This window comes from Poecile atricapillus, chromosome 39 (genome assembly GCF_030490865.1).
Source record: "Poecile atricapillus isolate bPoeAtr1 chromosome 39, bPoeAtr1.hap1, whole genome shotgun sequence".
Taxonomy (NCBI): domain Eukaryota; kingdom Metazoa; phylum Chordata; class Aves; order Passeriformes; family Paridae; genus Poecile; species Poecile atricapillus.
Genome location: NC_081287.1, coordinates 841861 through 867342, shown reverse-complemented (window position 1 = coordinate 867342; position 25482 = coordinate 841861). Strand labels below are relative to the sequence as shown.

Sequence of the window (25482 nt, the reverse complement as noted above, 5' to 3'; positions counted from 1 at the left end):
TGCTTTTCCAGAGGCTTTTTCCCGTTTTTCCCTCCCGTGAAATTCCCGCTTTTTTCCCGTTTTTTTCTCCATGAAATTCCCGCTTTTTTCCCGTTTTTTTCTCCGTGAAATTCCCGCTTTTCCAGAGCCTTTTTCCCGTTTTTTCTGCGTGAAATTCCTGCTTTTCCAGAGGCTTTTTCCCATTTTTCCCTCCCGTGAAATTCCCGCTTTTTTCCCGTTTTTTTCTCCGTGAAATTCCCGCTTTTCCAGAGGTTTTTTTCCCCGTGAAATTCCCGCTTTTCTAGAGGTTTTTTTCCCATTTTTTCTCAGTGAAATTCCTGCTTTTCCAGAGGCTTTTTCCCATTTTTTCCTCCCATGAAATTCCTGCTTTTCCAGAGATGTTTTTCCCATTTTTTCTCCATGAAATTCCCGCTTTTCTAGAGGTGTTTTCCCGTTTTTCTTCCATGAAATTCCTGCTTTTCCAGAGGCATTTTCTCCATTTTTCCTTGGTTTTTTTCCCCATTTTTCCCCACTTTCTTCTCCATGAAACTCCCACTTTTTCCATCAGCATTTTCCCCATTTTCCCTGGTTTTTCCCCATTTTCCCCTGGTTTTTCCCCATTCTTCCCCACTTTCTTCTCCACAAAATTCCCACTTTTCCATCAGCATTTTCTCCATTTTTCCTTGGTTTTTCTCCATTTTTCCTTGGTTTTTCCCCATTTTTCCCTGGTTTTTCCCCATTTTCCCCTGTTTTTTTCCCCCATTTTCCCCTGGTTTTTCCCCATTCTTCCCCACTTTCTTCTCTACAAAATTCCCACTTTTCCCATCAGCATTTTCTCCATTTTTCCCTGTTTATTCCCCATTTTTCCCTTTTTTTTCCCCATTTTTCCCCTGGTTTTTCCCCATTTTTCCTCACTTTCTTCTCCACAAAATTCCCACTTTTCCCACCAGCATTTTCTCCATTTTTCCTTGGTTTTTCCCCATTTTCCCCTGGTTTTTCCCCATTTTTCCCCTGGTTTTTCCCCATTTTTCCCCAATTTCTTCTCTACAAAATTCCCACTTTTCCCATCAGCATTTTCTCCATTTTTCCTTGGTTTTTCTCCATTTTTCCCTGGTTTTTCCCCATTTCCCCCTGGTTTTTCCCCATTTTTCCCCTGTTTTTTCCCCATTTTCCCCTGGTTTTTCCCCATTTTTCCCCTGTTTATTCCCCATTTTTCCCTGTTTTTTTCCCCACTTTCTTCTCTACAAAATCCCCACTTTTCCCATCAGCATTTTCCCCATTTTTCCCTGTTTTTTCCCCATTTTTCCTTGTTTTTTCCCCATTTTTCCTCACTTTCTTCTCCACAGAATTCCCACTTTCCCATCAGCATTTTCCCCATTTTCCCCTTTTTTTCCCCCATTTTTCCCCACTTTCTTCTCTACAAAATTCCCACTTTTCCATCAGCATTTTCTCCATTTTTCCTTGGTTTTTCCCCATTTTCCCCTGGTTTTTCCCCATTTTTCCTCACTTTCTTCTCTACAAAATTCCCACTTTTCCCATCAGCATTTTCTCCATTTTCCCCGTTTTTTCCCCCATTTTTCCCCACGTTCTTCTCCACAAAATTCCCACTTTCCCATCAGCATTTTCCCCATTTTCCCCTTTTTTTCCCCCATTTTTCCCCACTTTCTTCTCCACAAAATTCCCACTTTTCCATCAGCGTTTTCTCCACTTTTCCCTGTTTTTTCCCCATTTTCCCCTGGTTTTTCCCCATTTTTCCTTGCTTTATCTCCATAAAAAAATCCCCATTTTTCCCTCCACAAAACCCCCGCCTTTCCTCCATCACATCCCAACTTTTCCCATCCTTTTCCCATTTTTCCCATCAGTTTCACCGAGTGCATCCCGCGTTCCTTCCGCCTCCACATCCGCCAGCACAACTTCCTGACCCGTTTCCGCCTCCGGAACGTTTTCCGCCGTTTCCTCCGGCGTTTCCAGCGGCACACGGTGGCGGCCGGGAAGCTGACGGAGCGGGATGTGATGTACAAATACCTGGCCACCCTGGAACAGTTGGCTCCCGCCTTCGGATGCGAGATATTCCCGGTTTTTTCCTTGGAAACGGCGGCCGAGGCTCAGGCGGAGCGGGAGAGGAATCCCGGGAATGGGGAGGTCACTCATCAGCTCTTGGTCAGCGGAACCGGAGGCGTCCAGTGGAGGCCGGCGCCGGTGGAGGTCTGGGATAAATCCCGGGTTTTTTGGGTTGGGATGTGCCGAAAATCCCGTTTTTTTCTTGGGTTGGGATGTGCCAAAAATCCCGTTTTTTTCTTGGGTTGGGATGGGATGTTTGTGCCGAAAATCCCATTTTTTTTTGGGGTTGGGATGTGCCAAAAATCCCTTTTTTTTTTTGGGTTGGGATGTGCCAAAAATCCCATTTTTTTCTTGGGTTGGGATGTGCCAAAAATCCCATTTTTTCTTGGGTTGGGATGTGCCAAAAATCCCATTTTTTCTTGGGTTGGGATGTGCCAAAAATCCCATTTTTTTCTTGGGTTGGGATGTGCCAAAAATCCCATTTTTTTTCTTGGGTTGGGATGGGATGTTTATGCCAAAAATCCCGTTTTCTTCTTGGGTTGGGATGTGCCAAAAATCCCATTTTTTCCTTGGTTTGAGATGAGCCATTCCTGCCGAAAATCCCATTTTTTTCTTGGGTTGGGATGTGCCAAAAATCCCATTTTTTTCTTGGGTTGGGATGTGCCAAAAATCCCATTTTTTCTTGGGTTGGGATGTGCCAAAAATCCCATTTTTTCTTGGGTTGGGATGTGCCAAAAATCCCATTTTTTTCTTGGGTTGGGATGTGCCAAAAATCCCATTTTTTTTCTTGGGTTGGGATGGGATGTTTATGCCAAAAATCCCGTTTTCTTCTTGGGTTGGGATGTGCCAAAAATCCCATTTTTTCCTTGGTTTGAGATGAGCCATTCCTGCCGAAAATCCCATTTTTTTCTTGGGTTGGGATGTGCCAAAAATCCCATTTTTTTTCTTGGGTTGGGATGTGCCAAAAATCCCATTTTTTTCTGGGGATGGGATGGGATGTGTATGCTGAAAATCCCGTTTTTTTCTTGGGTTGGGATGTGCGAAAAATCCCATTTTTTTCTTGGGTTGGGATGGGATGTTTGTGCTGAAAATCCCAGGTTTTTTCTTGGGTTGGGATGTGCTGAAATTCCCGTTTTTTCCTTGATTTTGGATGAGCCATTCCTGCCCCAAATCCTGGATTTTCCCTTGATTTGGGATGAGCCATTCCTGCCCTAAATCCTGGATTTTTCCTCGATTTTGGATGAGCCATTCCTGCCCCAAATCCTGGATTTTCCCTTGATTTTGGATGAGATGTTCCTGCCCCAAATCCTGGATTTTTCCTTGATTTTGGATGAGCCATTCCTGCCCCAAATCCCATTTTTTTTCCTTGATTTTGGATGAGCCATTCCTGCCCTAAATCCTGGATTTTTCCTTGATTTGCAATGAGCCATTCCCGCCCCAAATCCTGGATTTTTCCTTGATTTTGGATGAGCCATTCCTGCCCCAAATCCTGGATTTTTCCTTGATTTTGGATGAACCATTCCTGCCCCAAATCCTGGATTTTTCCTTGATTTTGGATGAGATGTTCCTGCCCCAAATCCTGGATTTTCCCTTGGTTTGGGATGAGTTTGGGATGAGCCATTCCCACCCCAAATCCTGGATTTTCCCTTGGTTTGGGATGAACCATTCCTGCCCCAAATCCCATTTTTTTCTTGGGTTGGGATGAGCCATTCCTGCCCCAAATCCTGGATTTTTCCTTGATTTGGGATGAGCCATTCCCGCCCCAAATCCTGGATTTTTCCTTGGTTTGGGATGAGTTTGGGATGAGCCATTCCTGCCCTAAATCCTGGATTTTTCCTTGATTTTGGATGAACCATTCCCGCCCCAAATCCTGGATTTTCCCTTGGTTTGGGATGCTCCATCCCCACCCCAATCCCATCTTTTCCCGTGATCTCTGCTGGATTTGGGATGCTCCTCCCTTCCCATTTTTCCTCAGTTTACCCAGACCCATTCCCAACATTCCCACCCCAAACCCAGGAAGAAAAAAAACCCCTGGAATTCTTCCCCCGGCAGAGCACGGAAAACTTTTCCCGCCGCGGATATTTTGGGAGGAAATCCAGGAGGAAGGAGGAGGAGGAGGAAGAGGAGGAGCGGAGCGATCCCGGCTGGAGCCGGTTCTGCGATTTCCGGGAGATCACGCACGTGGTGGTGAAGGATTCCAGGATCAGCATCCATCGGCAGGATAACGAGTGCCTGGTGAGCGGGGATGGATTCCCGGGATGGAGATGGGAAAATTGGGGGAAAAATGGGGGAAAATTGGGGAAAAAATGGGGGGAAAATGGGGGAAAAAATGGGGAAAAAATGGGAAAAAATGGGGAAAAAATGGGGGGAAAATGGGGGAAAAAATGGGGAAAACACGGGGGAAAAATGGGAAAAAATGGGGGAAAGTTGGGGAAAAAATGGGGGGAAAATGGGGGAAAAAATGGGAAAGAAATGGGGAAAACACGGGAGAAAAATGGGAAAAAATAGGGGAAAAATGGGGAAAAAATGGGGAAAAAAAGGGGGAAAATGGAGAAAAAAATGGAGGAAAAAATGGGGAAAACACGGGGAAAAAATGGGGAAAAATGGGGGGAAAATGGGGAAAAAAAGGGAAAGAAATGAGGGAAAAATGGGGAAAAAAATTGGAAAAAATGGGGGGGAAATGGAGAAAAAATGGGAAAACATGGGGAAAAAATGGGAAAGAAACAGGAAAAACTTTGGATGATTCCATTCCTCCGAGTTCTCCGGGTGTTCCCCGAGTACTTCCGGAATGTTCTCCGAGTGTGCTTTGAGTGTTCTCTGAGTGCTTCTGGAATGTTCTCCAACTGTTCCCTGAGTGTTTCTGGAGTGTTCCCCAATTGTTCTCTGAGTGTTCTCTGAGTGCTTCCGGAATGTTCTCCGAGTGTTTTCAGAGTGTTCTCTGAGTGCTTCCGGAATGTTCTCTGAGTGTTCCCCGAGTGTTTCCGGTGTATTCTCCGACTGTTCCCTGAGTGTTTCTGAAGTGTTCCCCAGTTGTTCTCTGAGTGTTCTCTGAGTGCTTCCGGAATGTTCTCCGAGTGTTTTCAGAGTGTTCTCTGAGTGCTTCTGGAATGTTCTCCGAGTGTTCTCTGGAATTGTTCTCTGAGTGCTTCCGGAATGTTCTCCAGGTGTTCTCTGAGTGTTTCCCGAGTGTTTCCTGAGTGTTCCCTGAGTGTTTCTGAAGTGTTCCCCAATTGTTCTCTGAGTGTTCTCTGAGTGCTTCCGGAATGTTCTCCGAGTGTTTTCAGAGTGTTCTCTGAGTGCTTCCGGAATGTTCTCTGAGTGTTCTCCGAGCGTTTCCGGTGTAATCTCCGACTGTTCCCTGAGTGTTTCTGAAGTGTTCCCCAGTTGTTCTCTGAGTGTTCTCCGAGTGCTTCTGGAATGTTCTCCGAGTGTTCTCTGGAATTGTTCTCTGAGTGCTTCTGGAATGTTCTCTGAGTGTTTCCCGAGTGTTTCCTGAGTGTTCTCCGACTGTTCCCCGAGTGTCCTCCGACTGTTCCCCGACTGTTTCTGGAGTGTTCCCCAATTGTTCTCTGAGTGTTTCTGGAACTTTCTCCGACTGTTCCCTGAGTGTTTCTGGAACGTTCCCCGTGCATTTCCGGAACGTTTTCCGACGTTTTCCGATCTCCGTCGCGTGTCCCCGCGCAGGAGGCGCTGCTCCCGTGCCGCGGCAGCGCGCTGGCGCTGGTGGCTCTGCTGGACGGTTATTTCCGACTGACGGCCGATTCCAGCCATTACCTGTGCCACGACGTGGCGCCGCCGCGCCTGCTCCTCAGCATCCTCAACGGCATCCACGGGCCCATGCAGTGAGTGCTGGGATCATCCCAAAGAATTCCATGGGTTGGGGTTTGTCACAAAGAATTCCATGGATTGGGGTTTGTCACAAAGAATTTCATGGATTGGGGTTTGTCCCAAAGAATTCCATGGATTGGGGTTTGTCACAATGAATTCCGTGGATTGGGGTTTGTCCCAAAGAATTCCATGGATTGGGGTTTGTCACAATGAATTTCATGGATTGGGGTTTGTCCCAAAGAATTCCATGGATTGGGGTTTGTCCCAAACAATTCCATGGATTGGGGTTTGTCCCAAAGAATTCCATGGATTGGGGTTTGTCCCAAACTATTCCATGGTTTGGGGTTTGTCCCAAAGAATTCCCTGGCCTGAGGTTCATTCATCCCAATCCATTCCTCAGGGCTAATCCCAAACAATTCCATGGATTGGGGTTTGTCCCAAAGAATTTCATGGATTGGGGTTCATCCCAGTCCATTCCTCAGGGCTCATCCCAAACAATTCCATGGATTGGGGTTTGTCCCAGAGAATTCCATGGATTGGGGTTTGTCCCAAAGAATTCCATGGATTGGGGTTTGTCACAAAGAATTCCATGGATTGGGGTTTGTCCCAAAGAATTCCATGGATTGGGGTTCATCCCAGTCCATTCCTCAGGGCTCATCCCAAACAATTCCATGGATTGGGGTTTGTCCCAAAGAATTCCATGGATTGGGGTTTGTCCCAAAGAATTCCATGGATTGGGGTTTGTCCCAAAGAATTCCATGGATTGGGGTTTGTCACAAAGAATTCCATGGATTGGGGTTTGTCACAATGAATTTCATGGATTGGGGTTTGTCCCAAAGAATTCCATGGATTGGGGTTTATCCCAAAGAATTCCATGGATTGGGGTTTGTCCCAAAGAATTCCATGGATTGGGGTTTGTCCCAAAGAATTCCATGGATTGGGGTTCATCCCAGTCCATTCCTCAGGGCTCATCCCAAACTATTCCATGGATTGGGGTTTGTCCCAATGAATTCCATGGATTGGGGTTTGTCCCAAACAATTCCATGGATTGGGGTTTGTCACAATGAATTTCATGGATTGGGGTTTGTCCCAAAGAATTTCATGGATTGGGGTTTGTCCCAAAGAATTCCATGGATTTGGGTTTGTCCCAAAGAATTCCATGGATTGGGGTTCATCCCAGTCCATTCCTCAGGGCTCATCCCAAACTATTCCATGGATTGGGGTTTGTCCCAAAGAATTCCATGGATTGGGGTTTGTCCCAAACAATTCCATGGATTGGGGTTTGTCCCAAAGAATTCCATGGATTGGGATTTGTCCCAAACAATTCCATGGATTGGGGTTTATCCCAATGAATTCCATGGATTGGGGTTCATCCCAAAGAATTCCATGGATTGGGGTTTGTCCCAATGAATTCCCTGGCCTGAGGTTCATTCATCCCAATCCATTCCTCAGGGCTAATCCCAAACAATTCCATGGATTGGGGTTTGTCCCAAAGAATTCCATGGATTGGGGTTTGTCCCAATGAATTCCATGGATTGGGGTTTGTCCCAATGAATTCCCTGGCCTGAGGTTCATTCATCCCAATCCATTCCTCAGGGCTAATCCCAAACAATTCCATGGATTGGGGTTTGTCCCAAAGAATTCCATGGATTGGGGTTTGTCCCAATGAATTCCATGGATTGGGGTTTGTCCCAAAGAATTCCATGGATTGGGGTTTGTCCCAAAGAATTCCATGGATTGGGGTTTGTCCCAAAGAATTCCATGGATTGGGGTTTGTCCCAAAGAATTTCATGGATTGGGGTTTGTCCCAATGAATTCCATGGATTGGGGTTTGTCCCAAAGAATTCCATGGATTGGGGTTTGTCCCAAAGAATTTCATGGATTGGGGTTTATCCCAAAGAATTTCAGGGATTGGGGTTTGTCCCAAAGAATTCCATGGATTGGGGTTTGTCCCAAAGAATTCCCTGGCCTGGGGTTTATCCCAAAGAATTCCTTGTCCTGGAGCTCATCCCAATCCGTTCCTCAGGGCTCACCCCATTCCATGTTCCAGGGCTCCTCCCAAATAATTCCCTGTCCTGGGGTTTATCTCAAATAATTCCTTTTCCCAGGGTTTATCCCAAATAATTCCTTTTCCCAGGGTTTATCCCAAATAATTCCTTTTCCCAGGGTTTATCCCAATCCATTCCCTGTCCCAGGGCTCATTTGGAGCTCCTCCCTGTCCTGGGGTTTATCCCAAATAATTTCTTTTCCCAGGGTTTATCCCAAATAATTCCTTTTCCCAGGGTTTATCCCAAATAATTCCTTTTCCCAGGGTTTATCCCAAATAATTCCTTTTCCCAGGGTTTATCCCAAATAATTCCCTGTCCCAGGGCTCATCCCAATCCCTCCCTTCCCTCCCTTTCCCAGTGAGGATTTTGTTTTTGCCAAGCTCCGTCGGGAAGAGCCGGAGGAAGGGCTCTACATCCTCCGCTGGAGCGTCCTGGATTTCAACCGGATCATCCTCTCCGTGCTCAAGCGGAGCCACCAGCAGGTGCGGCCGCCATTCCCGGCGCGCAATTCCCGGGATTCGCCAGCTCCCGGAACCACCCCGGAGCTTCAACTCCTCCCTCGGCTTTTCCAGGCTCCCGGAACGCCGGGAGCCTTCAAGTACCGGCAATTCCGGATCCAGAGGAAAGGAGATTCCTTCGTGCTGGAGGGTTGGGATCGGGAATTCCCGAGCCTGCGGGAGCTCCTGGATGTTCTCAAGGGTTGCACCCTCAAATCCGGGCAGGAAAACTTCACGGTGAAGAGGTGCTGCCCGCCCAAGCCGGGAGGTAGGAACGGGAATATCCCGATGGATCGGGAGCGGGAGGATCCCGGAGCTCATTCCCGCTTTTCCCGCAGAGATCTCGGACCTGCTGATCGTGAGGAGGGCGAAGGAGGAGGGGAAGCAGATCCTGAACCTCACCCAGCTCAGCTTCCACCAGATCCGCAAGAACGAGATCGTCCAGGTGTGGATGATTCCCGGGATTTCTGCTGCTCTGATTCCCGGGATTCCCGCTGCTCTGATTCCTGGGATTCCCGCTGCTCTGATTCCCGGGATTTCCGCTGCTCTGATTCCCGGGATTCCCGCTGCTCTGATTCCCGGGATTCCCACTGCTCTGATTCCCGGGATTCCCACTGCTCCTGATTCCCGGGATTCCCGCTGCTCTGATTCCCGGGATTCCCGCTGCTCCTGATTCCCGCTGCTCTGATTCCCAGGATTCCCGCTGCTCTGATTCCCGGGATTCCCGCTGCTCTGATTCCCAGGATTCCCGCTGCTCTGATTCCCGGGATTCCCGCTGCTCTGATTCCCGGGATTCCCACTGCTCTGATTCCCGGGATTCCCGCTGCTCATATTCCTGGGATTCATTAAGGAAGCTGGAGGAATCTGTTCTGATTCCCGGGATTCCCTCTGCTCCTGATTCCCGGGATTCCCGCTGCTCTGATTCCCGGGATTCCCACTGCTCTGATTCCCGGGATTCCCGCTGCTCTGATTCCCAGGATTCCCGCTGCTCTGATTCCTGGGATTCCTGCTGCTCTGATTCCCGGGATTCCCGCTGCTCTGATTCCCGGGATTCCCGCTGCTCTGATTCCCAGGATTCCCGCTGCTCTGATTCCCAGGATTCCCGCTGCTCTGATTCCCGGGATTCCTGCTGCTCTGATTCCTGGGATTCCCGCTGCTCTGATTCCTGGGATTCCCGCTGCTCTGATTCCCGGGATTCCCGCTGCTCTGATTCCCAGGATTCCCGCTGCTCTGATTCCCGGGATTCCTGCTGCTCTGATTCCCAGGATTCCTGCTGCTCTGATTCCTGGGATTCCCACTGCTCTGATTCCCGGGATTCCCGCTGCTCCTGATTCCCGGGATTCCCACTGCTCTGATTCCTGGGATTCCCACTGCTCTGATTCCCGGGATTCCCGCTGCTCTGATTCCCGGGATTTTCACTGCTCTGATTCCCGGGATTCCCACTGCTCTGATTCCTGGGATTCCCACTGCTCTGATTCCCGGGATTCCCGCTGCTCCTGATTCCTGGGATTCCCGCTGCTCCTGATTCCCGGGATTCCCGTTGCTCTGATTCCCGGGATTCCCAGTGCTCTGATTCCCAGGATTCCCGCTGCTCTGATTCCCGGGATTCCCGCTGCTCTGATTCCTGGGATTCCTGCTGCTCTGATTCCCGGGATTCCCGCTGCTCCTGATTCCCGGGATTCCCAGTGCTCTGATTCCCGGGATTCCCACTGCTCTGATTCCCGGGATTCCCACTGTTCCTGATTCCCGGGATTCCCGCTGCTCTGATTCCCGGGATTCCTGCTGCTCTGATTCCCGGGATTCCCGCTGCTCTGATTCCCGGGATTCCCACTGCTCTGATTCCCGGGATTCCCGCTGCTCCTGATTCCCGGGATTCCCACTGCACCTGATTCCCGGGATTCCCACTGCACCTGATTCCCGGGATTTCCGCTGCTCTGATTCCTGGGATTCCCGCTGCTCCTGATTCCCGGGATTTTCACTGCTCAGATTCCCAGGATTTTCACAGCTCAGATTCCCGGGATTCCCACTGCTCTGATTCCCGGGATTTTCACAGCTCAGATTCCCGGGATTTTCACTGCTCTGATTCCCCGGATTTTCACTGCTCAGATTCCTGGGATTTTCACTGCTCAGATTCCCCGGATTTTCACTGCTCAGATTCCTGGGATTTTCACTGCTCAGATTCCTGGGATTCATTGAGAGAGTTGGAGGGATCCACTCTGCTTTCCCGGGATTTTCACAGCTCAGATTCCCGGGATTTTCACTTCCCAGATTCCTGGAATTTTCACTGCTCTGATTCCTGGGATTTTCACTGCTCAGATTCCTGGGATTATGTGGGGAAACTGGAAGGCTCAGCTCAGCTTTCCTGGGATTTTCACAGCTCAGATTCCCGGGATTTTCACTGCCCAGATTCCTGGGATTTTCACTGCTCTGATTCCTGGGATTTTCGCTGCTCAGATTCCCGGGATTTTCACTGCTCAGATTCCCGGGATTCATTAAGAGAGTTGGAGGGATCCACTCTGCTTTCCCGGCATTTTCACTGCCCAGATTCCCGGGATTTTCACAGCTCAGATTCCCGGGATTTTCACTGCTCAGATTCCCGGGATTCATTAAGAGAGTTGGAGGGATCCACTCTTCTTTCCCGGCATTTTCCCTCTCCCTTCCCGGGATCCATCCACGGATGAATCCGAGTGAGAATTCCCACCTTCCCGCATCCAACAGCCGCCGCTTTTCCCGGTTTTCCCAGCGCTCCCACCTGGGCCAGGGCACCCGGACCAACATCTACGAGGGGATCCTGAGCGTCTGCGGGAATTCCGGGAACGACGAGGAGGATTTTTCCGCGGAGCAGAACAACAACAACGGGCGGGAGATGCGGGTGGTGCTCAAAGTGCTGGATCCCAGCCACAGGGACATCGCCCTGGTGAGCCCCGGGAATGGGATCCCAGGGATCCGGGGGATCCAGGAGAGGGATCCAGAGGTGGAGTTCGGCTCCGAAAGGGCTGGGATGAGGATCCAGGGGCTGGAATTTGGCTCCAGGGGCTTGAAAATGGATCCAAGGGTTGGAATTTGGCTCCAGAAGGGCTGGAATGAGGCTCCAGGGGTTGGAATTAGGTCCCAGGGGTTGGAATTTGGCTCCAGGGGCTGGAATTTGGCTCCAAAAGGGCTGGAATTTGGCTCCAAAAGGGCTGGAATGAGGCTCCAGGGGTTGGAATGAGGCTCCAGGGGTTGGAATGAGGCTCCAGGGGTTGGAATGAGGCTCTGGGGGCTGGAATTTGGATCCAGGAGGGCTGGAATGGGGCTCTCAGGGGCTGGGAATGCTCTCGGGAATCCCGGGATGCCCCTGGCCCTGGAATCCCTGGAATCCCTGAGGGATCCCGGGATTCCCTTGGCCCTGCTCTGGGGAATCCCTGGAATGCCCCTGACCCTGGAATCCCTGGGGAATCCCTGGGGAGTCCCTGGGGAGTCCCTGGGGAATCCCTGGATGCCCCTGATCCTGGAATCCCTGGGGAATCACTGGGGAATCCCTGGGGAGTCCCTGGGGAATCCCTGGATGCCCTTGGGAATCCCCGGATGCCCCTGACCCTGGAATCCTTGGGGAATTCCTGGGGAATCCCTGGAATGCCCCTGACCCTGGAATTCCTTGGGGAATCCCTGGGGAATCCCTGGATGCCCTTGGGAATCCTGGAATCCCCTCGGGAATCCCGGGATGCCCTTGGCACTGGAATCCCTGGGGAATCCCTGGGGAATCCCGGGATGCCCCCGACCCTGGAATCCCTGGGGAATCCCTGGGGGATCCCTGGATGCCCTTGGCCCTGGAATCCCCTCTGGAATCCCTGGGGAATCCCGGGATGCCCTGGGGAATCCAGGAATCCCTGGGGAATCCCGGGATGCCCTTGGCCCTGGAATCCCTGGGGAATCCCTGGGGAATCCCGGGATGCCCTGGGGAATCCAGGAATCCCCTCAGGAATCCCGGGATGCCCCTGACCCTGGAATCCCTGGGGAATCCCTGGGGAATCCCGGGATGCCCTTGACACTGGGATGCCCTCAGGAATCCCTGGGGAATCCCTGGGGAATCCCGGGATGCCCCTGACCCTGGAATCCCTGGGGAATCCCTGGCGAATCCCGGGATGCCCTTGGCCCTGGAATCCCCTCAGGAATCCCTGGGGAATCCCGGGATTCCCCTGACCCTGGAATCCCCTCTGGAATCCCTGGGGAATCCCGGGATGCCCTGGGGAATCCAGGAATCCCTGGGGAATCCCTGGATGCCCTGGGGAATCCAGGAATCCCTGGGGAATCCCTGGATACCCTGGGGAATCCAGGAATCCCTGAGGAATCCCGGGATTCCATTCCCGCTGTCCCGCAGGCGTTCTTCGAGAGCGCCAGCCTGATGTCCCAGGTGTCCCACGTCCACCTGGCCTTCGTGCACGGCGTCTGCGTCCGCGGCTCCGAGAGTGAGTCCTCCGCCGCATCCCCCCAAAATCCCTCCCAAAAAACAATTCCCAGCGGATTATCCCGCTTTTCCCAACCCCTCAGACATCATGGTGGAGGAGTTTGTGGAGCACGGGCCGCTGGACGTGCTGCTCCGCAAGGAGAAGGGCAGGATCTCCGTGGGCTGGAAAATCACCGTGGCCAAACAGCTGGGGAGCGCCTTGAGCTACCTGGTAATTCCAGCTGGGAATATTCCCTGGCGTTTTTATGGGAATAAATGGAATTTTCGGGATCTTTCCCAAATTTCTGGGGTTGTTTTGGAGGTGGGAAAAGCGAGGGGTGAGTGATGGGGTTGGAAAATCTCCTTTATTCCCTTTTTTTGGAGCAAAATTCCCAGAGAGGGAGGTGAAAATTCCAGCCTGGAATTCCAGTTTTTAATTTTATTTTTCCGTATTTATTCATTTATTATTTAATTATAAATTATATATATATATATATATAAAAATTTATTATTTTAATACATGCCCCTGTGGCATTGTTGGGATTTTTCCCTAATATTTCTTTTTTCTAGGGGAAAAATAATCCCAGGAATTTTTTTAGTGGGGGAGCTTTTTATTATTGGGAAATTTATTATTGGAAGATTTATTATTAGAAATTTATTATTGGGAAATTTATTATTGGGAGATTTATTATTAGAAAATGTATTATTGGGAGATTTATTATTGGGAAATTTATTATTAGGAAATTTATCATTGAGAGGTTTATTATTAGAAAAATTATTATTGGGAGATTTATTATTAGAAAATTTATTATTAGGAAATTTATTATTGAGAGATTTATTATTAGAAAAATTATTATTGGGAGATTTATTATTAGAAAATTTATTATTAGGAAATTTATTATTGAGAGATTTATTATTAGAAAAATTATTATTGGGAGATTTATTATTAGAAAATTTATTATTAGGAAATTTATCATTGAGAGATTTATTATTAGAAAAATTATTATTGGGAGATTTATTATTAGAAAATTTGTTATTAGGAAATTTATTATTGAGAGATTTATTATTAGAAAAATTATTATTGAGAGATTTATTATTAGAAAATTTATTATTAGGAAATTTATTATTGAGGGATTTATTATTAGAAAAATTATTATTGGGAGATTTATTATTAGAAAATTTATTATTAGGAAATTTATTATTGAGAGATTTATTATTAGAAAAATTATTATTGGGAGATTTATTATTGGGAAATTTATTATTAGGAAATTTATCATTGAGAGATTTATTATTAGAAAAATTATTATTGGGAGATTTATTATTAGAAAATTTATTATTAGGAAATTTATTATTGGGATATTTATTATTAGAAATTTATTATTAGGAAATTTATTATTGAAACATTTATTATTAGAGAATTTATTCCCAGAGAACAGTAAAATATTTACAACAAATAAACCACAACTAATTTTTTTTTTAATTTTTTTTTTTTTAATTTATTTTTTTGATTTCCCAATAATTTTCCCCTTCTCCCTCTGCTTTTCCCAGGAGGATAAAAACCTGGTCCATGGGAATGTGTGTGCCAAGAATATCCTGCTGGCCAGGAAAGGGCTGGAGGACGGATCCGTGCCCTTCGTGAAACTCAGCGATCCCGGCGTCAGCTTCACCGTGCTCTCCCGGGAAGGTGCAGGACAAAATCCAGTTTATTTTATCTTCCTTTTCCCTAATAATTCCCATGGGATGTGCCAGAGCTCTTTTCACAAAGTATCCCAAACTTTTCCAGCTTGAGTTTTCCTGATATTTGGTATTTTAATAGGGGAATTTTACCTGGTTTGGTTCCCAAAGCTGCACTCAGGGATGATCCAACCCCATTCCAGTGCCGGAAATCCCATATTTTATCTCTTTAAAATCCCAAATTTCCTATATTTTACACCTTTAACATTCCATCTTTTTCCACTTCACAACCCATATTTTCCACCTTTAATATCCTGAATTTAGCAATCCGTATTTAGTTGCTCTCAGGGATGATCCAACCCCATTCCAGTGCCGGAAATCCCATATTTTATCCCTTTAAAATCCCAAATTTCCTATATTTTACACCTTTAACATTCCATCTTTTTCCACTTCACAACCCATATTTCCCACCTTTAATATCCTGAATTTAGCAATCCGTATTTAGTTGCTCTCAGGGATGATCCAACCCCATTCCAGTGCCGGAAATCCCATATTTTATCCCTTTAAAATCCCAGATTTCCTATATTTTACACCTTTAACATTCCATCTTTTTCCACTTCACAACCCATATTTTCCACCTTTAATATCCTGAATTTAGCAATCCGTATTTAGTTGCTCTCAGGGATGATCCAACCCCATTCCAGTGCTGGAAATCCCATATTTTATCCCTTTAAAACCCCAAATTTCCTATATTTTACACCTTTAACATTCCATCTTTTTCCACTTCACAACCCATATTTCCCACCTTTAATATCCTGAATTTAGCAATCCGTATTTAGTTGCTCTCAGGGATGATCCAACCCCATTCCAGTGCCGGAAATCCCATATTTTATCCCTTTAAAATCCCAAATTTCCTATATTTTACACCTTTAACATTCCATCTTTTTCCACTTCACAACCCATATTTTCCACCTTTAATATCCCGTATTTACCGATCCGTATTCCCTATTTTAATCCTTCACACGAAGGCATTACTTCGACGCCCCCAAGCACATAAATCAATATTAAATTAACATTTAATACCTTCTCTTTCAGAGCGTGTGGACAGAATTCCCTGGATCGCTCCGGAATGTATTCGGGATATCGGGAACCTCAGCACAGCCTCGGATAAATGGAGTTTTGGGACAACTCTCCTGGAAATCTGCTTCGATGCCGATGTCCCGCTGAAGGAGCGCACTCCCTCCGAGGTGATCCCCGCTTGTTTTCCTGAGTTTTGGATTTCCAGAGGTTGGAGTTGGAGTTTTTCCTGGTTTTTTTCCTGCAGAAGGAGCGTTTTTATGAGAAGAGGCATCGGCTGCCGGAGCCTTCCTGCCGGGAATTGGCCTCGCTGATCTCCCGGTGCCTCAACTACAGCCCCGGGGAGCGGCCGTCCTTCCGAGCCGTCCTGAGGGAGCTCACCCGGCTCCAGCCGCAGCGTGAGGGCGGGAATGGGATAAATCCCGGGATTCTGTGGGGAAAATGGGGATAAAGGACCTGGATGAGGGAATGGGGAAAATCCCGGCATTCTGAGGGGGAAATATGAGAGAGATCAGCCCGCTCCAGCCGCAGCGTGAGGGCGGGAGAGGGGAACTCCCGGGATTCTGTGGGGAAAATGGGGATAAAGGTCCCGGATGAGGGAATGGGGAAGATCCCGGGAGCTCAGCGGGCTCCGGACGTACCGTGGGGGTCGGGAAAAGAGAAAATCCCGGGATTCTGTGGGGGGAAGGGGCGTGAGGGAGCTCAGCCACAGCGTGAGGGCGGGAATGGGATAAATCCCGGGATTCTGTGGGGAAAATGGGGATAAAGGACCTGGATGAGGGAATGGGGAAAATCCCGGCATTCTGAGGGGGAAATATGAGAGAGATCAGCCGGCTCCAGGCGCAGTGTGAGGGCGGGAGAGGGGAACTCCCGGGATTCTGTGGGGGAAAATGGGGATAAAGGACCTGGATGAGGGAATGGGGAAAATCCCGGGATTCTGAGGGGGAAAAGGGCCTGAGGGAGCTCACCCGGCTCCAGCCGTGCCTTGAGGGCGGGAAGGGGAAAATCCCCGGATTCTGTGGGGAAAATGGGGATAAGGGTCCTGAATGAGGGGATGGGATAAATCCCGGGATTCTGTGGGGAAAATGGGGATAAAGGACCTGGATGAGGGAGTGGGGAAAAATGCCGGGATTCTGAGGGGGAAATATGAGGGAGTTCAGCCGGCTCCAGCCATGCCGTGAGGGTGGGAGAGGGGAAAATCCCGGGATTGTGTGAGGGAAATGTGAGGGAACTCACCCGGCTCCAGCCGCAGCGTGAGGGCGGGAATGGGATAAATCCCGGGATTCTGTGGGGAAAATGGGGATAAAGGACCTGGATGAGGGAATGGGATAAATCCCGGGATTCTGAGGGGGAAATATGAGGGAGCTCAGCCGGCTCCAGCCGCAGTGTGAGGGTCGGGAAAAGAGAAATTCCCGGGATTCTGTGGGGGGAAAGGGGCGTGAGGGAGCTCACCCGGCTCCGGCCGTGCCGTGAGGGCGGGAAAAGAGAAAATCCCGAGATTCTGTGGGGAAAATGGGGATAAAATACCTGGATGAGGGAATGGGATAAATCCCGGGATTCTGTGAGGGAAATGTGAGGGAGCTCACCCGGCTCCAGCCGCAGTGTGAGGGTCGGGAAAAGAGAAATTCCCGGGATTCTGTGGGAGAAAGGGGCGTGAGGGAGCCCACCCGGCTCCGGCCGTGCCGTGAGGGCGGGAATGGGAAAATCGCGGGATTCTGTGGGGAAAATGGGGATAAAATACCTGGATGAGGGGATGGGATAAATCCCGGGATTCTGTGAGGGAAATGTGAGGGAGTTCAGCCGGCTCCAGCCGCAGTGTGAGGGTCGGGAAAAGAGAAATTCCCGGGATTCTGTGGGGAGAAAGGGGCGTGAGGGAGCCCACCCGGCTCCGGCCGTGCCGTGAGGGCGGGAAAAGAGAAAATCCCGAGATTCTGTGGGGAAAATGGGGATAAAATACCTGGATGAGGGAATGGGATAAATCCCGGGATTCTGTGAGGGAAATATGAGGGAGTTCAGCCGGCTCCAGCCGCAGTGTGAGGGTCGGGAAAAGAGAAATTCCCGGGATTCTGTGGGGGGAAAGGGGCGTGATGGAGCTCAGCCACAGCGTGAGGGCGGGAATGGGAAAATCCCGGGATTCTGTGGGAAAAAGGGAAGAAAGGAAAACCCAAGCTCCCTCACAGACCTGGTGGACGTCTCGTCGGTGAATCCTGATTTCCCGGTGTCGGATCCCACCGTCTTCCAGAAGCGGTACCTGAAGAAAATCCGGGAGCTGGGAGAGGTCAGTGGCATCCTGACTTCTGGAATTCTGCGCCTGAGAATCCTCCTTTCCCTGGCTGGACCCAAAATTCCACCTTTTATTCCTTATTTTAGCGTTTCAACCTATTTTCCCTGCTAATTTTCCCCCTCCAGTTCTGAAATCCCTTCCCTCTGGATTCTCCCAGCACAGGGAAAGCCCAAAATCTTTATTATTTTTTTTTTCCCCACACCCAAATCCCGAAAATTCCTTGTTTTTCCAGGGTCATTTTGGGAAGGTGAGCCTGTGCTGTTATGACCCCACCAACGACGGCACCGGGGAGATGGTGGCGGTGAAATCCCTAAAATCTGGGAGCAGCCCCCAGCTCCAGAGCTCCTGGAAAAAGGAAATCCAAATCCTGAAGAATTTATACCACGAGAACATCGTCAAGTACAAGGGGTGCTGCAGCGAGCAGGGTGAGGGAGAAATCTGGATTTTTCCAGTGGATTCAACCACGGAGAGATTAAAAAAAAACCCCAAAAAATAGCAATTCCCGCATTTTTTTGGGCAAGGAATGGCTGTTTTGGCAGGAATTTGGGGGTTTTCAGGGTGGGATCTCAATATTTCAATGTGTCCATTGCAGGGGACAAGGTGGTGCAGCTGATCATGGAATACGTCCCGCTCGGAAGCCTCCGGGAATTCCTGCCCAAACACCCCCTGAGCCTCTCCCACCTCCTGCTCTTCGCCCAGCAGATCTGTGAGGTGAGCCAGGATCCCGGAAAAAACGGGGTGATTCCCAAAAAAATGGGGTGAACAGGTCAAAAATGGGGGTTACAGCCCCAAAATGGGGCTGAGTTCCCAAAAAAATGGGGTTGGAGTCTTTGGAAATGGGGCTGGATTCCCAAAAAATGGGGCTGGATTCCCAAAAATGTGGGTGAATTCCCAAAAAATGGGGTTGGACCCTTTGGAAATGGGGCTGAATTCCCAAAAATGGGGCTGAATTCCCAAAAATGGGGCTGAATTCCCAAAAATGAGGCTGAATTCCCAAAAAATGGGGATGGACCTTTGGAAGTGGGGCTGAATTCCCAAAAATGGGGCTGAATTCCCAAAAAATGGGGATGGAGTCTTTGGAAATGGGGTTGGATTCCCAAAAATGGGGCTGAATTCAAAAAAATGAGGCTGAATTCCCAATAAATGAGGCTGAATTCCCAAAAATGGGGCTGAATTCCCAAAAATGGGGCTGAATTCCCAAAAAATGCATCTGAATTCCCAAAAATGGGGTTGGAGCCTTTGGAAATGGGGCTAGATTCCCAAAAATGGGGCTGAATTCAAAAAATGGGGAGGGAGTCTTTGGAAATGGGGCTGAATTCCCAAAAAATGGGGCTGAATTCCCAAAAAATGAGGCTGAATTCCCAAAAATGGGGCTGAATTCCCAAAAAATGCATCTGAATTCCCAAAAATGGGGCTGAATTCCCAAAAATGGGGTTGGAGTCTTTGGAAGTGGGGCTGGATTCCCAAAAAATGGGGTTGGAGCCTTTGGAAATGGGGCTGAATTCCCAAAAAATGGGGCTGAATTCCCAAAAAACGGGGCTGAATTCCCAAAAATGGGGCTGAATTCCCAAAAATGGGGTTGGAGCCTTTGGAAATGGGGCTGAATTCCCAAAAAATGGGTCTGAATTCAAAAAAATGAGGCTAAATTCCCAATAAATGAGGCTGAATTCCCAATAAATGAGGCTGAATTCCCAAAAATGGGGCTGAATCCCCAAAAATGGGCTGAATTCCCAATAAATAAGGCTGAATCCCCAAAAATGAAGCCGAATTCCCCAAAAATTCCATCCGAATTCCCAAAAAACGCCTCCAAACCCCCCCGAAATTCCCGTTTTTTTCCCGTTTTTTCCCCTTTTTTCCCCCTTTTTCCCAGGGCATGGCCTACCTGCATTCCCTGCACTACATCCACCGGGATCTGGCAGCCCGGAATGTTCTCCTGGAAAACGAACACGTGGTGAAAATCGGGGATTTTGGTTTGGCCAAGGCCGTCCCCGAGGGTCACGATTATTACCGGGTACGCGAGGACGGCGACAGCCCCGTCTTCTGGTGAGCAATTCCGGGATTTCCCCTCGGGAATTTTGGGAATTTCCGAGGATTTTGGGGATGCTGGAATGTAAAAAATTAAGGAATTGCATTAAAAAAAAATTTGGGGGTTTGGGGGGGATTCCTGAAAGTTTTGTTGTTTGAAGGTTGTTGTGGGGTTTTTTGTTTCCTGGTGGGATTTGGGGGGGTTTTTGGGAATTTGGGGGAAATTCTGGGATTTTAGGGTTGGGATTTGGGGGAATTTGGGGGAATTTCTGGGAATTTGGGGGAATTTGGGGGAATTTCTGGGATTTTAGGGTTGGGATTTGGGGGAATTTCTGGAATTTCTGGGATTTTAGAGTTGGGATTTGGGGGAATTTCTGGGAATTTGGGGGAATTTCTGGAATTTCTGGGATTTTAGGGAATAATGGAATTTGGGGGAATTTCTGGGAATTTGGGGGAATTTCTGGGATTTCAGGGTGGGGAGGGTTGGGATTTGGGGGAATTTCTGGGAATTTGGGGGAATTTCTGGAATTTGTGGGATTTTAGGGTTGGGATTTGGGGGAATTTCTGGGAATTTGGGGGAATTTCTGGGAATTTGGGGGAATTTCTGGGATTTTGGGGGAATTTGTGGGATTTTAGGGTTGGGATTTGGGGGAATTTTTGGGAATTTGGGGGAATTTCTGGGATTTTAGGGTTGGGATTTGGGGGAATGTCTGGGAATTTGGGGGAATTTCTGGAATTTCTGGGATTTTAGGGTTGGGATTTGGGGGAATTTGGGGGAATTTCTGGGATTTTGGGGGAATTTGTGGGATTTTAGGGTTGGGGAGGGTTGGGATTTGGGGGAATTTCTGGGAATTTGGGGGAATTTCTGGAATTTGTGGGATTTTAGGGTTGGGATTTGGGGGAATTTCTGGGAATTTGGGGGATTTCTGGAATTTCTGGGATTTTAGGGTTGGGATTTGGGGGAATTTCTGGGAATTTGGGGGAATTTCTGGAATTTCTGGGATTTTAGAGTTGGGATTTGGGGGAATTTCTGGGAATTTGGGGGAATTTCTGGGAATTTGGGGGAATTTCTGGGATTTTAGGGTTGGGATTTGGGGGAATTTGGGGGAATTTCTGGAATTTCTGGGATTTTAGGGTTGGGATTTGGGGGAATTTCTGGGAATTTGGGGGAATTTCTGGGATTTCAGGGTGGGGAGGGTTGGGATTTGGGGGAATTTATGGGAATTTTGGGGGAAATAATGGGAATTTTGGGGGAATTCCTGGGATTTTAGGGTTGGGGAGGGTTGGGATTTGGGGGAATTTTTGGCAATTTGGGATAGGGAAGGTTGGAATTTGGGGGAAATCCCTGGGATTTTGGGTTTTTTTGGGTTCTCTGGGGTTATTTTGGTGTCTCTATTTGGGTTATTTTTGGTTCTATTTGGGTTTTTTGGTATCTCTGGGGTTTCTTTTTGTTCTATTTGGGTTTTGTGGGGTCTCTGGGGTTTTTTGGTGTCTCTATTTGGGTTATTTTTGGTTACTTTTGGGTTTTTTTAGGGTCTCTGGGGTTTTTTGATGTCTCCATTTGGGATTTTTGGGGTCTCTGGGGTTTTTTGGTGTCTCTATTTGGGATATTTTTGGTTCTATTTGGTTTTTTTGGGGTCCCTGGGGTTATTTTGGTGTCTCCATTTGGGATATTTTTGGTTCTATTTGGTTTTTTTGGGGTCTCTGGGGTTATTTTGGTGTCTCCATTTGGGTTTTTTGGGGTCTCTGGGATTTTTTTTTTGTTCTATTTGGGATTTTTGGTATCTCTGGGGTTTTTTTTGTTCTATTTGGGTTTTGTGGGGTCTCTGGGGTTTTTTGGGGTCACTATTTGGGTTATTTTTGGTTACTTTTGGGTTTTTTTAGGGTCTCTGGGGTTTTTTGATGTCTCCATTTGGGATTTTTGGGGTCTCTGGGGTTTTTTGGTGTCTCTATTTGGGATATTTTTGGTTCTATTTGGTTTTTTTGGGGTCTGTGGGGTTATTTTGGTTCCATTTGGGATTTTTGGGGTCTCTGGGTTTATTTTGGTTCTATTTGCGTTTTTTTGGGGTCTCTGGGGTTATTTTGGTGTCTCCATTTGGGATATTTTTGGTTCTATTTGGTTTTTTTGGGGTCTCTGGGGTTTTTTGGTGTCTCTATTTGGGATATTTTTGGTTCTATTTGGTTTTTTTGGGGTCTCTGGGGTTATTTTGGTGTCTCCATTTGGGATTTTTGGGGTCTCTGGGGTTTTTTGGTGTCTCTATTTGGGATATTTTGGGGTCTCTGGGTTTTTTTGGTGTCTCTCTTTGGGTTATTTTTGGTTCTATTTGGTTTTTTTGGCATCTGTGGGGTTATTTTGGTGTCTCCATTTGGGTTTTTTGGGGTCTCTGGGGTTTTTTTTTTGTTCTATTTGGGATTTTTGGGGTCTCTGGGTTTTTTTTTTTGTTCTATTTCGTTTTTTTGGTATCTCTGGGGTTTTTTTTTTGTTCCATTTGGGTTTTTTGGGGTCTCTGGGGTTATTTTGGTGTCTCCATTTGGGATTTTTGGGGTCTCTGGGGTTTTTTTTTGTTCTATTTGGGTTTTTTGGTGTCTCTATTTGGGATATTTTTGGTTCTATTTGGTTTTTTTGGGGTCTCTGGGGTTTTTTGGTGTCTCTATTTGGGCTATTTTTGGTTCTATTTGGGTTTTTTTGGGGTCTCTGGGGTTATTTTGGGGTCTCTGGGGTTTTTTTTTTGTTCTATTTGGGTTTTTTGGGGTCTCTGGGGTTATTTTGGTGTCTCCATTTGGGTTTTTTGGGGTCTCTGGGGTTATTTTGGTGTCTCCATTTGGGTTTTTTGGGGTCTCTGGGGTTTTTTTTTTGTTCTATTTGGGATTTTTGGGGTCTCTGGGGTTATTTTGGTGTCTCCATTTGGTTTTTTTGGGGTCTCTGGGGGTTTTTTTTGTTCTATTTGGTTTTTTTGGGGTCTCTGGGGTTTTTTGGTGTCTCTCTTTGGGTTATTTTTGGTTCTATTTGGTTTTTTTGGAGTCTCTGGGGTTTTTTTTTTGTTCTATTTGGGATTTTTGGGGTCTCTGGGTTTTTTTTTTTGTTCTATTTGGGTTTTTTGGGGTCTCTGGGGTTTTTTGGTGTCTCTATTTGGGTTATTTTTGGGTTATTTTGGGTTTTTTGGGGTCTCTATTTGGGATATTTTTGTGTCTCTGGGATTTTTTTTGTTCTATTTGGTTTTTTTGGGGTCTGTGGGGTTATTTTGGTGTCTCCATTTGGGATTTTTGGGGTCTCTGGGGTTTTTTTTTGTTCTATTTGGGGTTTTTTGGGGACTCTGGGGTTATTTTGGTGTCTCTATTTGGGATATTTTTGGTTCTATTTGGTTTTTTTGGGGTCTCTGGGGTTATTTTGGTGTCTCCATTTGGGATTTTTGGGCTCTCTGGGGTTTTTTTGATGTCTCCATTTGGATTATTTGCGATCCCTGGGATATTTTAATACCCCTATTGTTTTTTTTTTTGGATATTTGGAATTATTCCCCATCCCCATTTCCCATTCCCACTCCTCCCCATCCCAAATCCCGAATTTCCTGATCCCAAACCCTCCAGGTACGCCCCGGAATGCCTCAAGGAATGTAAATTTTATTACGCCTCCGACGTTTGGTCCTTCGGGGTGACGCTCTACGAGCTCCTGACGCGCTGCGAGCCCGGCTGCAGCCCCCCAGCCGTGAGTGACGGAATTCCCGGGATTTGGGGATGGAATCCGGGATTTTCCCATGGATTTGGGGATGGAATCCGGGATTTTCCCATGGATTTGGGGGTTTGGGGATGAAATCCAGGATTTTCCCATGGATTTTGGGGTTTTGGGGATGAAATCCGGGATTTTCCCCACGGATTTGGGGATGAAATCCGGGATTTTCCCATGGATTTGGGGATGAAATCCGGGATTTTCCCGTGGGTTTGGGGATGAAATCTGGGTTTTACCCCACGGATTTTGGGGTTTGGGGATGAAATCTGCAATTTTCCCATGGATTTGAGGCCTGAAATATGGGATTTTCCCATGGATTTGGGGTTTGGAGATGAAATCCGGGATTTTCCCATGGATTTGGGGATGGAATCCGGGATTTTCCCATGGATTTGGGGATGAAATTCGGGATTTTCCCCACGGATTTGGGGGTTTGGGGATGAAATTCAGGATTTTCCCCACGGATTTGGGCCCCAAATCCGGGATTTCCTCATGGATTTTGGGGTTTGGGGATGAAATCCGGGATTTTCCTCATGGATTTGGGGGTTTGGGGATGAAATCTGGGATTTTCCCCACGGATTTGGGGATTTGGGGATGAAATCCGGGATTTTTCCCACGGATTTTGGGGTTTGGGGATGAAATCCAGGATTTTCCCATGGATTTGGGGGTTTGGGGATGAAATTTGGGATTTTCACGTTGAATTTGGGAATGAAATCTGGGATTTTCCCATTGAATTTGGGATGAAATCCGGGATTTTCCCATGGATTTGGGGATGGGATCCGGGATTTTCCCATGGATTTGGGATGAAATCCGGGATTTTCCCATGGATTTGGGGATGGAATCTGGGATTTTCCCATGGATTTGGGGATGGGATCCGGGATTTTCCCATGGATTTGGGGATGAAATCCAGGATTTTCCCCATGGATTTTGGGGTTTGGGGATGAAATCTGGGATTTTCCCCATGGATTTTGGGGTTTGAAGCCCAGAAATCCAGGTTTTTCCCATAGGTTTGGGGCTGAAAACTGGGATTTTTCTCATTGATTTTGGGATTTCGGATTGAAATCCAGGATTTTCCCCTGGATTTGGGGGTTTGGGGATGAAATTCAGGATTTTCCCCAAGGATTTGGGCCCCAAATCCGGGATTTTCCCATGGATTTGGGGGGTTTGGGTATGAAATCCAGGATTTTCCCATGGATTTTGGGGTTTGGGGATGAAATCCAGGATTTTCCCCACAGATTTGGGAGTTTGGGGATGAAATCTGGGATTTTCCCATGGATTTTGGGGTTTGGGGATGGATTCCGGGATTTTCCCATGGATTTGGGGATGGAATCCGGGATTTTCCCATGGATTTGGGGATGTATTCCGGGATTTTCCCATGGATTTTGGGGGTTTGGGATTGAAATCCGGGATTTTCCCGTGGGTTTGGGGATGAAATCTGGGATTTTCCCGTTGAATTTGAGATGAAATCTGGGTTTTACCCCACGGATTTTGGGGTTTGGGGATGAAATCTGGGATTTTCCTGTGGGTTTCGGGGTTTGGGGATGAAATTCAGGATTTTCCCCCCGGATTTGGGCATTTGGGGATGAAATCTGAGATTTTCCCGTGGATTTGGGGGTTGAAATCCAGGATTTTCTCATTGATTTTGGGATTTGGGGATGGAATCCGGGATTTTCCCATGGATTTTGGGGTTTGGGATTGAAATCTGGGATTTTCCTCATGGATTTGGGGGTTTGGGGATGAGATCTGGGATTTTCCCGTTGAATTTGGGATGAAATCCGGGATTTTCCCATGGATTTTGGGGTTTGGGGATGAAATCTGGGATTTACCCCACGGATTTGGGGGTTTGGGGATGAAATCCGGGA

At 47.6% G+C, this 25482-nt stretch overlaps 1 protein-coding gene across 3 annotated transcripts in view; it reads left to right on the top strand.

Annotated features, from left to right (window-relative positions):
* Window positions 1-25482, top strand: part of TYK2 (tyrosine kinase 2) — a 43039-nt gene that overhangs the window by 14366 nt on the left and 3191 nt on the right. For all 3 annotated transcript variants that reach the window (XM_058861757.1, XM_058861758.1, XM_058861759.1), the window contains 17 exons: window positions 1842-2184; window positions 4093-4275; window positions 5725-5882; window positions 8275-8398; window positions 8489-8681; window positions 8752-8858; window positions 11157-11330; window positions 12774-12861; window positions 12944-13071; window positions 14388-14523; window positions 15609-15760; window positions 15838-15988; window positions 17771-17868; window positions 18107-18299; window positions 18467-18585; window positions 19745-19917; window positions 23485-23602. In XM_058861757.1, coding sequence (XP_058717740.1) covers window positions 1842-2184; window positions 4093-4275; window positions 5725-5882; window positions 8275-8398; window positions 8489-8681; window positions 8752-8858; window positions 11157-11330; window positions 12774-12861; window positions 12944-13071; window positions 14388-14523; window positions 15609-15760; window positions 15838-15988; window positions 17771-17868; window positions 18107-18299; window positions 18467-18585; window positions 19745-19917; window positions 23485-23602 — 2638 coding nt within the window. The remainder of the gene's footprint in view (window positions 1-1841; window positions 2185-4092; window positions 4276-5724; window positions 5883-8274; window positions 8399-8488; window positions 8682-8751; window positions 8859-11156; window positions 11331-12773; window positions 12862-12943; window positions 13072-14387; window positions 14524-15608; window positions 15761-15837; window positions 15989-17770; window positions 17869-18106; window positions 18300-18466; window positions 18586-19744; window positions 19918-23484; window positions 23603-25482) is intronic.